The sequence below is a fragment of the Phaethon aethereus genome (genome assembly GCF_964289735.1).
Source record: "Phaethon aethereus genome assembly, chromosome: 1".
NCBI lineage: Eukaryota > Metazoa > Chordata > Aves > Phaethontiformes > Phaethontidae > Phaethon > Phaethon aethereus.
In genome coordinates this window covers 57,700,569-57,715,375 of record NC_138575.1, presented here as the reverse complement: position 1 = coordinate 57,715,375, position 14,807 = coordinate 57,700,569, and the positions used below count along the sequence as shown (strand labels likewise).

General features: G+C 44.4%; 1 protein-coding gene across 1 annotated transcript; it reads left to right on the top strand.

Moving 5' to 3' along the window:
* Positions 1 to 406: 406 nt before the first annotated feature.
* On the top strand, positions 407 to 14,550 carry GRAP2 (GRB2 related adaptor protein 2; the record flags this gene model as incomplete). Its single annotated transcript, XM_082003996.1, has 7 exons — positions 407 to 484; positions 3,652 to 3,743; positions 6,089 to 6,208; positions 7,977 to 8,145; positions 9,755 to 9,886; positions 12,047 to 12,166; positions 14,371 to 14,550. 7 exons carry the CDS (start codon positions 407 to 409, stop codon positions 14,548 to 14,550), a joined length of 891 nt encoding a protein of 296 aa, XP_081860122.1.
* Between the last annotated feature and the right edge of the window lie 257 nt (positions 14,551 to 14,807).

Sequence of the window (14,807 nt, the reverse complement as noted above, 5' to 3'; positions counted from 1 at the left end):
TCTATTTCATGACAGAGTCACTTGCTTTATTGGGAACTGTGACAGGGTAGTGGTTGGTCTATACAGAAGGTTTTTCCTTGCTACCAGCTTATTTGAGTGATGTGTACAAACTTCTCCATGAGATTGCTGCAGAGAAAGAGCTCTTTCGGAATAAGCATACACAATGCATTGCTTGAACTACTGACTTGAGCTAACCATAGCCTCTTGGCTGTGTCGTCTCTTCTACTTGCTAATGTCTTTCCATGTCTAATAACTAATGTCGCCAGTGGTTGGTACATGCTCATCCATGTACAAATCACAGCATTGCCTATAAGCTTTCTAGAGGCTAGACTCAGCAGTCCCAGCAGCTCCTATATGCTGACAAGCGTATACTTCTTCCAGCTTTTCTCTGCCACCAAGACATAGTATGGAAGCCATCGCCAAGTTTGATTTCAGTGCTTCTGGAGAGGATGAGTTGAGCTTCCAGGCTGGGGACATGCTGAAGGTAAGTGCAGTCCCAGGCTTGGCTAAACAGCATTTCTGAGAGTGCTGCCAGATCTTTCTATGCTCCCATTTGCCCTGGCAAAACAGATGAAGACAGCCGCCTATAAACTGGGATACAAATACACGATACTCATCTCCCATAGGGCTCGCTATAGGTCAACCAACAACTCCCAGGTCACTTGAGTCTGTGTCCACTTCACTTGATTTTAGGTCTATAAATTATAGATTTAATTGCCCTACAGTCCTCCAGTAGTCAGCAGGGAAGGATAAGTACCTTTGCTAGGGCAGAAGTCCAGATCTTCGGTAGACAGATTTTGAGGGTCCTGTCTGTTTTCATTGACTTATCTAGGTAGTCTAGGGTGACTATGTTTAGGATGACTATGTCTAAAGGCAGGCAGGATGCGTGTGGTCCAGAGAGATTGCCATCTTCCTTATTTCCAGCTCTTAAACTGTTTAAAAGATAGTTATCATGCATTATAGAACTTATATCAAACTTTTCACTGTAAGTAATTACTGTTAGTTGCTGCAGGGGTTTTGAGCAATTGCAAATAGAAGAGGAAAAGTCTGTGGGGCAGTCTGTTACACACATCATGGAAGACTTTAAGAGGTCCTGGGCTAATAATATTATATACACACTTGCAGGAATTTAGCAGTGGGGGAATGGCAGAAGTAGAGTTGAACATATACAATACAGAGCATGTGAGAGTCTCTTTAAAGTTGATTTGCATGTGTTATGGTAGAAGAGCTCTTGTTAACCCTACCAAAGTCTCACAGATGTCACATGCTGCTCCACCCTATTTATTCACTTCTCGGCCTCCAACATAGCTGTTCTGTTTCAGCTGAAAAAGCCTGAGTATAATTCCTCTCTAAGGCCCTAACTCCTCCACTGTCTAAAGGGATGTTATAAAACAATAGGATCTAAACCAGGATCTAAATAGGATCTAAAAGTTGGCCAGGAAGCCTTCGCTACCTCCCTTTAAAGTCCCAGCTGTCCCAGTTAATAACCAGATATTGGGTCTCAGCCTTGCCTCTTCCACCACCATGTTTCATTTTATTGGCTTTTTAGTTATTGAAGCTTAGACAAAGCTGATGGCATCCAGAATTCATTAAGATCAAATACCATTTTTTTCCAGAATGCTATGAGAAGGTTCTGGAGGAATCACTGCCCCTCTTCAGTGTAGATGAACACTCTCATTCCTAATTCTTCCTTAGGTCAAAAGTTGTCCCCACGTCCCTGCTGGCCCATGATCTTTACCTGATACCTTCTTCCTCAGAAGACTGTGGTTTTATCAAGTCCCTGGCTGGGGTGATGGTGTTGACCAGACCACTTTTCTTTCTGTTCCTCAGTTTCCCTTCCCATCATAAGCTCTAGCTTCCTTTCAAAGTATGTTGGAAGCTGCTGATGAAAAGTGTCAAATAACCCTACACATCAGTAATATTATTAGTTGTCACAGAGACTTCAGTACCAGAAAAGCCAGACTGCCTCTTACTTTAACATCCTTGATGTGAGCAAAATAACACCTTAGCCGTCCAAGCCATAGTAACAGTAAATTAGCCTGAGTAACATCTCTCTTCTGGCATACACACACATACATTCATATCTCTTCATGAGTCCCCTCCTGCTGCCTGCACAACCTGCTGGCTGTCTTTTCTGATTTATAAAGGAGATAAGATGAACAGTATTGATGTAGAGATTAGAAAACAGGAAACATGAGGCCCTCAACCAGCAGTGACAGGAGGAAATCCACCCTCTCAGCGCCTGCCTCCTGCCACATCCTTCTCTGAGAGGATGACGCACCTGCCAGCCTTGCACCAAGAACCAGCAGGTGGGTCGTTCTGGAAACCTTGCTGCCAACAGAGCAGGGCCTGAGCGTGAGCAGGGAGTAGCTATCATCCCCTTTGGTTAACCACAGCAGTGAAAAAGAGCCTTAATCCCAGCATCCAGGGGTGGGGGAAGCAGTGACTGTACAAGCAGGGAACTCCACATGTTTCTATTCCCCAACCTTCCTGTATCCAAATGCATAAAAAAGGACTACGTGGCAGGCAAGGCAATGGAGAATTGGCCCCAGAGACAGTAACATCCTGTTTCCAACACTAAGTGTTTAGAATGTGCATTAGGCTCCCAAAAACATGAGATTGGCTTACAAAACAAGTATTATTATTGTTAACAATAGATTTTAAATTCTTTTATGCTTGCTTTCTCCTTTTAAAACTGTCATGGCTCATGCTTTCAGGCTCCTCTCCAAAACCAGAGAGAACAGAAATATGTTCTATTTCATAAAGCGGAATTCTGTCCCAGGAGTTGGAATGTCAAGCAAAACACCAAAGACCACGACATTTGCAGTAAAATCACAATGTGGTTTTATCCCTCCTCTCTCCTCTAGCTTAGGGCTATATCAGGGGCCATCAGCCAAGGAGCAGAGAATTTGGGCAGTCCCTGGTCAGCAGTGCAGTGCTTAAGGATCATTACGAGTCAACATTAGAGTGATCACACTTGAAGCCACTACAGTGCGCGCTGTGGACTGGCTTCCTGCTATCCTACAATCTCTTAAGTGTAATAGCGGCTTTAAAATACTTCTTGCCTCCTTCTTTTATCTACCTTGGCAAAGCTCAGGGCAGCTGAGGACTTAACGGACTAAATAATCTCTTGCAAAATGACATGTGAGAGCACATGGTAACATCTGTGCAGTCATAATGCACACACAGATACAGCTGTATATCCCTCTATACCCATACATGTCAGAGGAGTTTTCAGATTATAAATAAAATTAATTCAGATTATTTTTTTCCTCCCTTGTTTAACTGAGATGCTCCAGTACCAACTATTTAAAGCAGCACAGAGAACACCCTAGACCCCTACAAGTACTTCAGAGCTGAATTTCTCCATTTCACAGGACATGCAGATGGCATCCCCAGCCACCTGGATAGGCATTCAGATGAAGGGATAAGGTTAACAAGCAATCCCTCTAATTCTACGCGGCCTTCTTTATTGCTTTGTTTGCTCTGAAGTGATCATCAGCCACTAAACTTGCTGCATGGTGGGTGGGAAGTAGAGCGTATGTGGAGTTCTCATCTATTCCTACAAGAAATTCTAGGTTTGTGCCAGAAGCTTGGTTACTTCTGCCTTTCTCAGGAGACACATTTATTCCATCCATCTCTCCATTGCAGGTTTTGAGCTCCCAGGAAGAGTGGTACAAGGCTGAGCTCAGAAGTCAAGAGGGCTACGTTCCTAAGAACTTCATTGATTTTCACGTTCCGCCGTAAGTGTCAAAGAAACTGTATGCACCACCATTGCACATTTCCACAGAGTGCTGTCAAGAGCATGTGTGCGTGCATGCACAACAGAAGACATGACAGAGGAAGCACTGGTTATAATGTACTGCCATAATCCTATATGCATTTCTACCAGCGCACCTTATTTCTACCCTGAAGCACCTTCTGTTCTTTCAGACCTGATGGTTCTCAATGCTCTCTATCACTCCCGAGTGACTCCTTTGTTACTGCTGCTCAGAGGGATGTCACTGGGATGTGGCAGGAACTGCATTTAGATCTCCTCGGACAGAAGGAGAATAGTCATGATGTGAAGTCTTGGCAACGGAGACAGAGGCTGAGCACAAAAGGAAGAGCAAGAGATCTCTCTGAAAATGAATTAAAAAAATGTAATTCCACACACATCCCCCGAGTCTTAACTACATTTCATTTTAACTCCCTGTTCCCACGCTGCCACCCGCATTCCACACACAACCCCCCGCCCCGGCAAAGGGTGTGCGAGTCTCTCTCGATACACTAGAGGTCAGTGCGATGCTACACGACATGTGACAGCTGGTGTTACTTGTGAATCGACAGAGATGATAGACTAGACATGCCGCCCTGCTCCCACACACGTGCAGGCGCACACACACACACGCACACCCCCGCCTACTCTACGTTTCATAACTGCACACCCATAGATCCGTCAGAGGACAGGCATACCTTCATTTCTCTCTTCCCATTTAGTAGATGGCACCGCACCTTCAGAAAGGACTGACAGGTGTTTAAATGCATGTTAAATGTGCTGTCCAGCCCTGTGCCATCAATATGACAACGTATGGAATTTTTACAACCTTTTCCTTTCAGTTGGCAGAAATGCTCCCTGAAGCACCTCTAGTTTTCCTCTTTTGAAAAAGTGCTGCAGCATTTCAGGAGCGAAGAGGCAGAGCATGCACCAAGCCCAGTACCACTACCTGTAACACACCGGTGCCCTGAGCAGGCAAACCAGGAGTGTACAGGGATTTTGAGGGTACAAATAAACACCACTGTCCCCTTTGGAGGTGGCACTTACCAGCTGTTTTGGACATAAGTCAGCCTGCTTGGCTGAACTGAAGGACATTATTAGTTCGCTGTGCAAACATGGGCTTGTACTTTTGGGCCCCTGGGGGATGAGATCTCGCAGTCAGTTGTTCACTCTTTCACAGGGCTGTGGCATCATGGAGGAACACTAGCAGCTTCTTTTTTCACACATTTTTCTCATTATGCTTTCTCTGTGCAAGACCTGTGAAGAAATATTTCCACTTTTATGCGTTTCTAAGAGTAGCAGGTCTGCAATTTGAAGCAGTTCAGGCCAGTTGCTAAAATCTGATGTAGGGAAGAAAGCTGTCTCCTATTTTTGATGGACCATTTTTTCCCATTTTTCTCTTGTCAAGCAATCATTGAGACTGGCTATCAGTGCTGACTAAAGTCTGATTTCCCTTTGCTAATGATACATAGGTAAACTGTGATGACAGTAAGGAGAAGTATAACGAAAATCAAAAGTAGAAATGACAGAGCTTATGAAACTATCAGTCCTTAATTTTAATGCAAGGCAGGCAATTAAGCATTATGTAAAAGCAGAGGACTGTAGATTGTAGATCTTCTTAGCTGTGGAGTGAACACATATAAGTGTACATGATGATTTTTCTCTCTGTTGAAAAATTCCTATTGACACTGCATTATTTTACTATTTATGGTGACTTTCTTGTTATTTATCCAGTGCCTTATACCATTGTTTGTTATGCCTAGCTAAATTTACATAAGTGTGCTTATGTATTCTGTGTTTCTGCAAATTTTTGGTGTTATAACTCTTGCAGGAACCAATTTATTAGTACTAAAACTTTCATGGCTTGCTCCTGCTAAAAATATATGTGTGTCCTTTGCAATATATCCATCACAGTCCAGTAATTTTCAATCAGTTTACCAAAGGCAATTTGATGTATATGTCCAAGAATTATGTGTGTATGTGTATATATATATACACATTTGTAATTTAAAATTTCTTTGACTAACACCTTACTGTACTGTGCCTATAATTACAGTTTCAGCTGAGTGTTGCTTCTTAGCAGGCCAAAGCTTACATTGTTCTCTTTGCATCTACATGTTTTACTGCTCAAAGAATATGGTCTGCACCCATAAAACCCTGTACCTTAGCACGTACATGGCCACTGGGAGTAGTCTTGTGGGTTCCTCTGATCCTTTTGTTTTGTCTTTCCTCCACTCCACTTATTCACATTCTCTCTACCCTCAACATTTTTGTTCCTCACCTTAATTCACGTTCCTTATTAACATCTCCATGATTTTTCCCACCTGACAGCTGGTTTGATGAGAGGATATCCCGCCATGAAGCAGAGAACATCCTCATGAGCAAAGGAGTTGGCTCCTTCATTGTTCGAGCCAGTCAGAACTCTCACGGTGACTTCTCCATCTCTGTCAGGTATCCGCTTCTCACAGCATTTTACTGCTTCTTTTCCTGTTTAATGGCGTCCCTAGTCTCCTCTTGACAGGATTCCTAATGTGACATAGCCTCTTAGGAAACCGGCATGCTGCCAGTCACTGACGGTGCTGCTGTGTTGTGAATGAGAAAAAATTAGTCATCTGATTCCCAAATGTTTCCACCTCTTTTCAAGTGACACAGTGAATGCCCCCTTCCAAAGCTGCATCCCCTGGTGACCTGCCTCTCTGAAAGAGCTCCAGCAAAGCAGAGGGGTACATGGGATGTCTCCCACAGTGCAAAACATGTGCCTTCCATTTGTTTTAATTCCCTGACAGCTCTGATTACCAAATCCAAGAATTCCACTACTACCCATTAAGAGATGAGTATTAGATTGTTAACTTACTTTCCACAGGCCACTAAACAGCCATTGGACAGGAATGGCTTTTAGTTGCTTGCAGTCCAGCTGCATTTCAGCAACTTATTGTAGCCCAGCCCTTCTCAGAGCATTTGCTTCAAAGTACAGCTCTTAAATGATGGTTGGTTTCCCAATTTTCAGTCAAAAAATTGATAACCAGTTTTAAATTAGAGCAGTGGTCAGCAATGTCTCTTCCAAGCAGTGTGCACTTTCTGATTCAGGAAGCTCAAAAAGTATCTGGGAGGAATGCAGGAAAACATTCTGGTTACATCTACACCAATAAACACCAATAAACTAAGTACAGTCAGGCTCTTTCTCTGGCCCTGAGGTCAAGCAGTGTGGCAGAGCTCAGACCCGTATGGCTAAACCCTCTTTACCCCACAGAACAGAACAGCTGTATTCAAGCAGTTCACTGCGAACAGTTCCTGGTCCACTCTGTCTCCCTAACCATGGCCCAGCACTATCTAGGGCAGAGCTTCTTGATTTAGACCAAAACCATACTAACACTTTAACAGCTTGTGTGACTGTAGCACTCCAGGATAGCACTCAGACCCTGCCTGGTCCCTGTTTAGTTTATTTGTGCAGATGTAGTCTCTGAGTGTTTTAAGTTCTTGGAGTTGCACAGAGCAAGGAGGTGGGTACCAAAACCAGATCACACCTGGTGCAAAGAGGAATTGTCCAAATCGGACAAGAGGTAAGAGGAGGGGGGTTGCAAGGTGGAAACAGGGTTCCACCTGTTTGAGAGTTTGAGACTGTTAATTTGGCTTGCAACAGCAACTAATAATTACTTCTTTTTTTTTTCTTTTGAGTAGGGAAAATGACCAGTAGTAATGATATTACACTAGATATTATACAATTATAAAACTCAGTGTATGGCTTCATGTGACTATGTCTGCATGTAGTGGTGATGCCTGCGGTGTGAAAAGGTATAATACATCTCTTATAGTCAATGTAGAGAGGATGTTAACAGGAACCTGCAGAGGCTAGTGGGTGGACTACCACTGCACTTTTGTCTCCTGTACAAAGTATGGAATAAAGCTATTAGCTATTTGTGGCCCTGAAAGCTCCTCTGTCCTTTATTTCAAAGGAGAGGCATTAAAACCCTTTGCTTTGTTCTGATAGTGCTTTGTGACTGGGCCACCCTGCGGCGCTCCATGTTTGTAAGTGGATGAGTCTTTTGAAATACAGAGCCACATCTAGGTCCAGTACACATAAGGACTGCCATTGCTTTACTTTCCAGAAGTCTAGATTTGGCCAAGAAAGAAGCTTTGGTACCCTTCTGGAAAAGACTTTTTCAAAAAAGATAAAATTGCAATCTGGTTGATGATCTCTTACTTTTCCAATTGGACCCAGGCACGAAGATGATGTGCAACACTTCAAAGTGATGAGGGATTCAAAGGGTAACTATTACTTGTGGACAGAGAAATTCCACTCGCTAAACAAGCTGGTGGACTACTACAAGACAACTTCCATCTCCAGGCAGAAGCAGATCTTCCTGAGGGACAACAGCCGAGAAGAAAAGGTAAACACAAACTGTCCTTAGGAGTTGCTCAGTAAGAAACCTTTCTGTGGGAGTAATCAACCCATGAGAATGTCTCACAGTGGTGGGGGGAGACTCTGTCCTTGAAAGCCAGTCACATCACTACACTGGTGGGTCCTGCAGCATAGAGTTTCAGTGGTATGTACAGTTATATAACTGAGCAGAATTTTCTGATTCTGTTTTGGATAGCAATAGGCAGTGCTGAAAATCTGCACTAAGGCCCCAGAGCTGAAATTCTAAGATGCCTTACACATCTAAGGGAAGAAGGACCTACCTTATTGAAATGCCTAGATTTCATAAGGGCAGGTACACAGCTGACTGGCAGGTTGTATCTGAGATGAATTTGAGTCTGCTTTCCTAGTGTCCTTGGACGCACCCAGAGTGCAGCTGTTATTGCAGTTGAAAGTTTGTCTGCTCAAAAGAATCGTCAATCTTCTGTTACTGAGTGAACACAGTAAGGAGTGTGGAAGAACCAAGGACAGAATCTGGAGCACTGGCTGCTAGGAACTGAAAAGTACTGCTGAGAAGAACATAGCAGATATGAGGGCAAGCTGTAGTAGATGTTTGAGAAGGCAGGGAAATCCCAGTCCAATGAACGCCTGGTTTTGTGCCAGAAGAACAAGCAATAACATAGCAGAGACTGCTATGCATTGCACATACAGTGCTGGAAGTGAACATGCCTGCCCACTGCAGTAACGAAAGTCCTGCTTTACTGGGAAATGGATGCTGGTATTAAATTACCAGGATGTGCAGGTAGAGGCAAGGCAGAAAGTATGTGACTTGCTCACTGCAGCAGTAAAGTTTTGTAGGCTGCATGCAGGTCATTCTTACTGGCTCCAAAAGAGAGATATCTTTTTCAGTCTGAAGAAGGGGCTTGTGTTATTGTCTCCTTCTAGACCACCTAAATGCAGAGCTTTAAAAATGCATTAGCAAGGTATAAAATAGAGGCTATGGGACCTATACGAGATCACAGTGAAGAATTGCCTGGGGAAGGAGAAAGGAAGACTGTATGTGTGTGTTTCAGTAAAACAACCTGTTTGGGCTGACTGTGAGCAGGAAGGGGAAGAGAAGAGCATTTGTTCTAAGATGCAGACAGGCAAATGAAAGAACAAGAGTAAAGTTTGCTTTGGCAAATGCTCTATACATTTGTTATGGTGATGGACTCAGCAAGTTATGTTTAGTACTTATCACAGTGGGGTTTCTGTTCACAATTCAAATTTCTAGATGCTACAGCCGTATGATAAAATGATAGTAATATACAGCTTTCAGTGCAGAGACAAATGAAGTCTAAAGGCAGTCTTTCCAAAAAGAGCTTGGATCCTGTGCCAGTCCTCACATCAGTGGCCACATTTTCAGCCCAGCAACCTCCCATTACTACCCACTGATCAGATGGGGAACGGTTATGACAAAGATCTAAAATATGAGATTCCTGATTTGTCCTTCTGTTCAGAGGGGCAGGATCTTTCCTTTGGAAGAGCCTCCAAGGTAGAGGGTGGTGGTAGTGATCAGTGTGCAACAATTACTAAGCTTCAGTCAAGGATATGGTGGGAAGCAAAACCTGACCTCACTTTTGTGACCTTTCTTCCATCAGGAGAGGCATGGTGGGAGCCTGGAATGGATGGGCCGGGACGGATTCCACCTGGGTGGAGCAACTGGAGAAGATCATTCTTCTATATCCAAGAGATATGTAGAGCATCCTATCCCCATACTGCAGCAGCAACAGGTACTACCAGGAACGAGGGGGTGGTACACCAAGTCCAGGCACATGAAACATTGGTCTTAATTGCTTGGTAGTGAGTGAACAGTCACGATCAAAAATCTGCCACCCTAAACCTTTAGGAAGCAAAGTCAGTTAGGTCTTCATACGGAAGTAGCAGCAATGATGGTGTCAGCCTGGGGAGCTTTCTTGACATGTAATAAATATGTGGGCTTTTATTTAGTTCTGTGACCCATGACTGATTGATAAACCAGCAAAAAATAGAAGTCAGTGTACAGTGGCCCTTTTACTGGGAACCTGGGAGTACTCCTAGGGAGTTTTTGGGACTGGAAAAACTGGAAAACAAGGAATAGTGCCATATTCCTTGCTTTGCTTAGGAAAGGACATAAAGTATCATCCCGTAAGAGTGCAGAAAAACACTCACAAATCTTGCACACACAGATACCTGGTTTCAGGAACTTGTCTTCAGTCTGTAGGACAAATTAAACCTTGCTGTCTGTTTCTTTTTTCTGAGTTATGCTGCTGACATTCAGCACCACAAAACACATCCCAGGGATGAGAAATGACTACGGTAACCCTAGGAGGGTTTGGTTTCCTTCAGAACATTCCTCCATCCCCTCCCTTATTCTGGGCCCTCTCTGCATTCTTTCATCATGTTGTATCCCTGATGTGTTAAGTTTCTTTACTCCTTTGCTTACATAAGAATGGAGAGGACAACAGCAGTACCCGGTGCTGTCTTCAAAGTTCTTCTTGATTTATTTTGAGGGAAATAGTTTTCCTGAGGTTGGCTCATGTCTCTAGATAGAGACAGTATAGCATCATCCAAGGAGAGGACTTGTCCTACTGAAGAGAAGAAATCTAAAACCATGTCCCTCAACTCATGAGAGCTCCCATGTAGCAAGGCCAGGGACAATTGTGAAATGGCTGTTCTCTCAACAGACAAGCAGTGTTGCCTGTCAGGGGACTGCTGATGGAATAGTACAGCTTCTGACAAAGCTGAGGGCCTGCACTCTTTGGAGCACAGTCTATGCGTGGATCACATTTGATACAGAGCAGAAACACTCATAGGAGTGAAGCATCCATGTAGTAAGTCTTGCAGCTGCAAAGCCAGATAGAGTTCACTCAGTTTCTGGCAGCGACACGTGAGGTATAAATTATGCTCCAGTCTCTGGCAGCCTCATCAACCTTTAAGGCTGACAAAGGCACAAGTGAGACCAAGGGAGGTTTTGGGAGAATGGTTGCAAGAAAGGAAGCAGTAAGAGGGAGAGGATGAAAACTGTTTACAAGCACAAGCTGTTGTTCTTCCTCACCTCTGTTGACACAGCTGATCAGACCCTGTGTCACTGAAGCACTGCTGCAACCTGAGCTAACATGATAACAGATTCTGTCACATTGTTATAATAAAAAAATCCTTAGTGCATGCACTAAGGGCCTGAAGGGATGAAGACACTCAGCACTTCTCAGCTGTGCAGATAAAAGAGAACTTGCTCCCTAGATGTTGCCTACTTCCTCTGTCTGTCTGTCTGGGTTGATTTGTGTTGATATGACTTCAGATGTGTGCTCATATGGCTTCTTTTCTTTTGATCTGATTGGGTACCCTTCTTCTTTGGTTAACTGAGCTACTGGATTCTCAGGCTTGCTCCCTGCCCCTTACAGCATGGCGCAGCCCAAGAAAAAGTAGTGATATCTCAGATATACAGTCAGCTGCATCAGCATTGCTGCCATTCCATTAGCACATGGGATAGAGGAAGAGCAAGGAGTGGGCAGGACTCAGGCATAATAACTCCAGATTGGCAAAAGTCCCCTTGGCAAGCATGGCTTTTCACGTGTCAGTTAGAACAGCTTTAGGTTTTCCCCAAAAGTTCCAGAGGCCAAAAAAGGCCCTCTTTGACCATTTTTCCCTGCAGCTGTGGAACACAGCTGAGGACAGTCAACTTTCAACTTCTAAGAAGAAAAATCCAAAATAGAGCAATATGTAAGGTGACCTCTTCCATGAAGGGCATTGCTTGCAGGACTGCAGCACAGGGACTGTATTGGAAGCAGACATCTAAGATTATTTACTTTGAGGGTTGGACCCTGATGCCCTAGCCACCAATGACTCTTAAAAGCCCCTCATTTATACATCACAGCATATACATGAATTTTCTCTTGCTGTCTTCTTTCTAGGATAGATATAGTGGGAGTCTGGATAGGAAAGATGGGCTGCATGGACTAAGGGATCACGGACAAGGAAGTGCAGCAGCTGTGCAACGGAGACACACAGACCCGCTGCACCAGCAGACACCGGTAGGTGATATACCTGGAAGGCCCCATCTGCCCAACTAAACGAGTCCCTTAGAAATGGCCGAGCAGGCTGGGCAATGTCACCTGCACAGAGGTTGCATGAGGAATAGTGTATTAAGCCTGTTGGAACGTATCTTAGAAGATGTTTCTGAGTCTCAGCACTCTATCCCAGCCACTTGAATCTGATTCTGGGGCTCTCTGAGGACTACAGTGTTATATGAGTGTAGTTCTAGAATTGCTCTCAAGTTGCCTTAGTTAACATGCAGAATTAGTAAAAGAGGGATGAGTTCAGCAAAATAGGCATCTGGGATGTTGTGAATGATCCCAAGCTCACCATCGGTTGGGATCAAGCATGGGTCCAGTCCAGCAGAAGACATTTCTGAAAACCTAATTATCTTTCCTAGAAGGACTTCATGTCCACTGATGCAAGAGACTATCAAGTATCTTTGCCACCACAGCAAGGCCTTCCTAAGCACAGTAGCTAGACGTGCAGTACTCTCTTCAAGTCCTATGGAGAGTTGCCTCATGATACCTGCCATGCTACAGTGCTCCTTCTGTCTTGCAATGTACTTGTACTTCCACTTTTTGCTTCAGTCCTGAGAAGACCTGTCATCACTCAGTTCTACTTGTCTGCACCTGGCACATCCTCTTGGACATACTATGCCATCGAAGTGGGACTCACCTACCTGTCACCTTTATCTGTCAGAGCCTTCTAGCACAGTGGATGTGGGCATGATTCAGATATGTCTCTGCAGACACCTCAGACTGCTCCCCTACCTGGATCCATACCTGGCAGTTGACCTTAAGTAACCACCTGCTCTGCAAATTCCCACTATGTGAATGCCTGCAGAGAGCATGATGTCTTTCTCTGCCTCAGCCCATGATTCCACTGCCAATTCCAAAGTATTTCTCAATCAGCTCCTAGGAGTGTCACCTAAGGCACACTTCTCTTCCTTGAGGAAATGTACAGCTTAGCCAAGAACAACCAGAGAACCTAGATCCAAGGAGAGAACAGAAGGACAGCAGACCCTTCTCAAGTGTGAGAGAAAGAGGACAAATTGGATTAGGAAATTTGGAACAAACTGAGAAACAGGGACATGACTTCTTTTGGCAAAAGCCCCAAATCTATATTATAGTGCAGCTCAAAATACAATGGCTTTTTGTCCCTCAGAGTCTGTGGCAATGAGGGCACAACATGCCCTTGCCTGCCACGCCCCATCAGTGATTTAGAAGCCACAAATCCAATTATAGGAGGGTCTATATCTCCAGCCAAATAACTAGAAGCCGTGTCTAAGCAGGGCCCTGGCTAGAAGATTTAGCAAAAGTTAGTCTGCGTTCAAACATCTGTGCCTGCAAAATGTACCTCCTAAATTGTCCATGCCCCGTGGTGTGGGTGGCAAAAATCTCCCAGAAAAGCAGCCCATACTGTGTCCTTTAAAATCTGATTTCTGGTCAAAATGGGAGATTGACTGCAGTCTCTTACAATGAAGTTCTCATAAGAAAAAAATCTGACCATAGTTCTCATTGAAGTGCAAACCCAAAATGAACTGATACACCCAACAGTTCCTCAATCCTTTTGACCTCAGAAGACTGACCTTGGGGAGAGTCCAAACAAGGTTTAAGACCCTCCCTTATGCCCCAGAAGTGCCTGAAAGAGCAAACATCATTCCTTACAATGTTCACAAGCCTTGCCTGCGTGCTGGCTCTTTTGATGTATCCCTCATAGTCCTCTGCTGACCAAGGACATATTTCTATATCTGTACCAGCACCAGTTCACCTCCCTAGAGCCATTTGCTTATAGTGCACAGCCCAGCACAACTCAGGCAGGGCCATTCTCTGTGCTCCCATAACTGGCTTCAAACATGGCTACTACGGCTTATCTTACAGGGCGGAGGAGTCAGAGCCACGTGAATACCATTTCTCAAGGACCTGCTCTCAGTCTGACTTTTCACCTTATGGTGCAAATACCCATGAATATACTGGGATTGCTGAGAATCCAAGCACCTTCCCTTGGGTGTCCCAGTAAATTGGTCCCTCCTTTCTGGCATCTTGGCCACTTCCTGGTTTAATTGCAAGATGGTCTCAATTTCAGCATTGCTTGTCCTCTCTTAGTGAACACATGTACTGGGGCATAAGAGGGGTGACAGGAGGATAATCTTTAAGAGTTCTGGCTCATTGTTTCCTGCCTGTTTCTGTCTCCTTTCCAGCGAACGCTATGGGTCCGTGCCTTGTACGACTTTGATGCTGTGGAGCATGACGAGCTGGGCTTCCGCAGTGGAGACATCTTAGAGGTCCTGGACAGCTCCAACCCATCATGGTGGAAAGGACGTCTGCGTGGGGAACTGGGTCTCTTCCCTGCCAACTACGTCACACCAGTGCCCCTGTGAGGGCACAGTATGCCCCAGAGGGCCAATGGAGCTGCTCTTCTGACATGACAGGGACAGAGAAGGAGTGCATCTTCTCTTGCCCCCAGGACATACAGTGGTTTGGGTTTTGTCTTAATTTATCAGCAATTGATCTTTTGAACTGTTAGTATGAAAGGGAACCCTTTGAAGAGGACAGGAATTTTTTCCCTTATTTTTCACATCCATGAAGGGGAGGGACCAAAAATCTTGGACTGTTCATTGAGACCTTGCTGGATCTT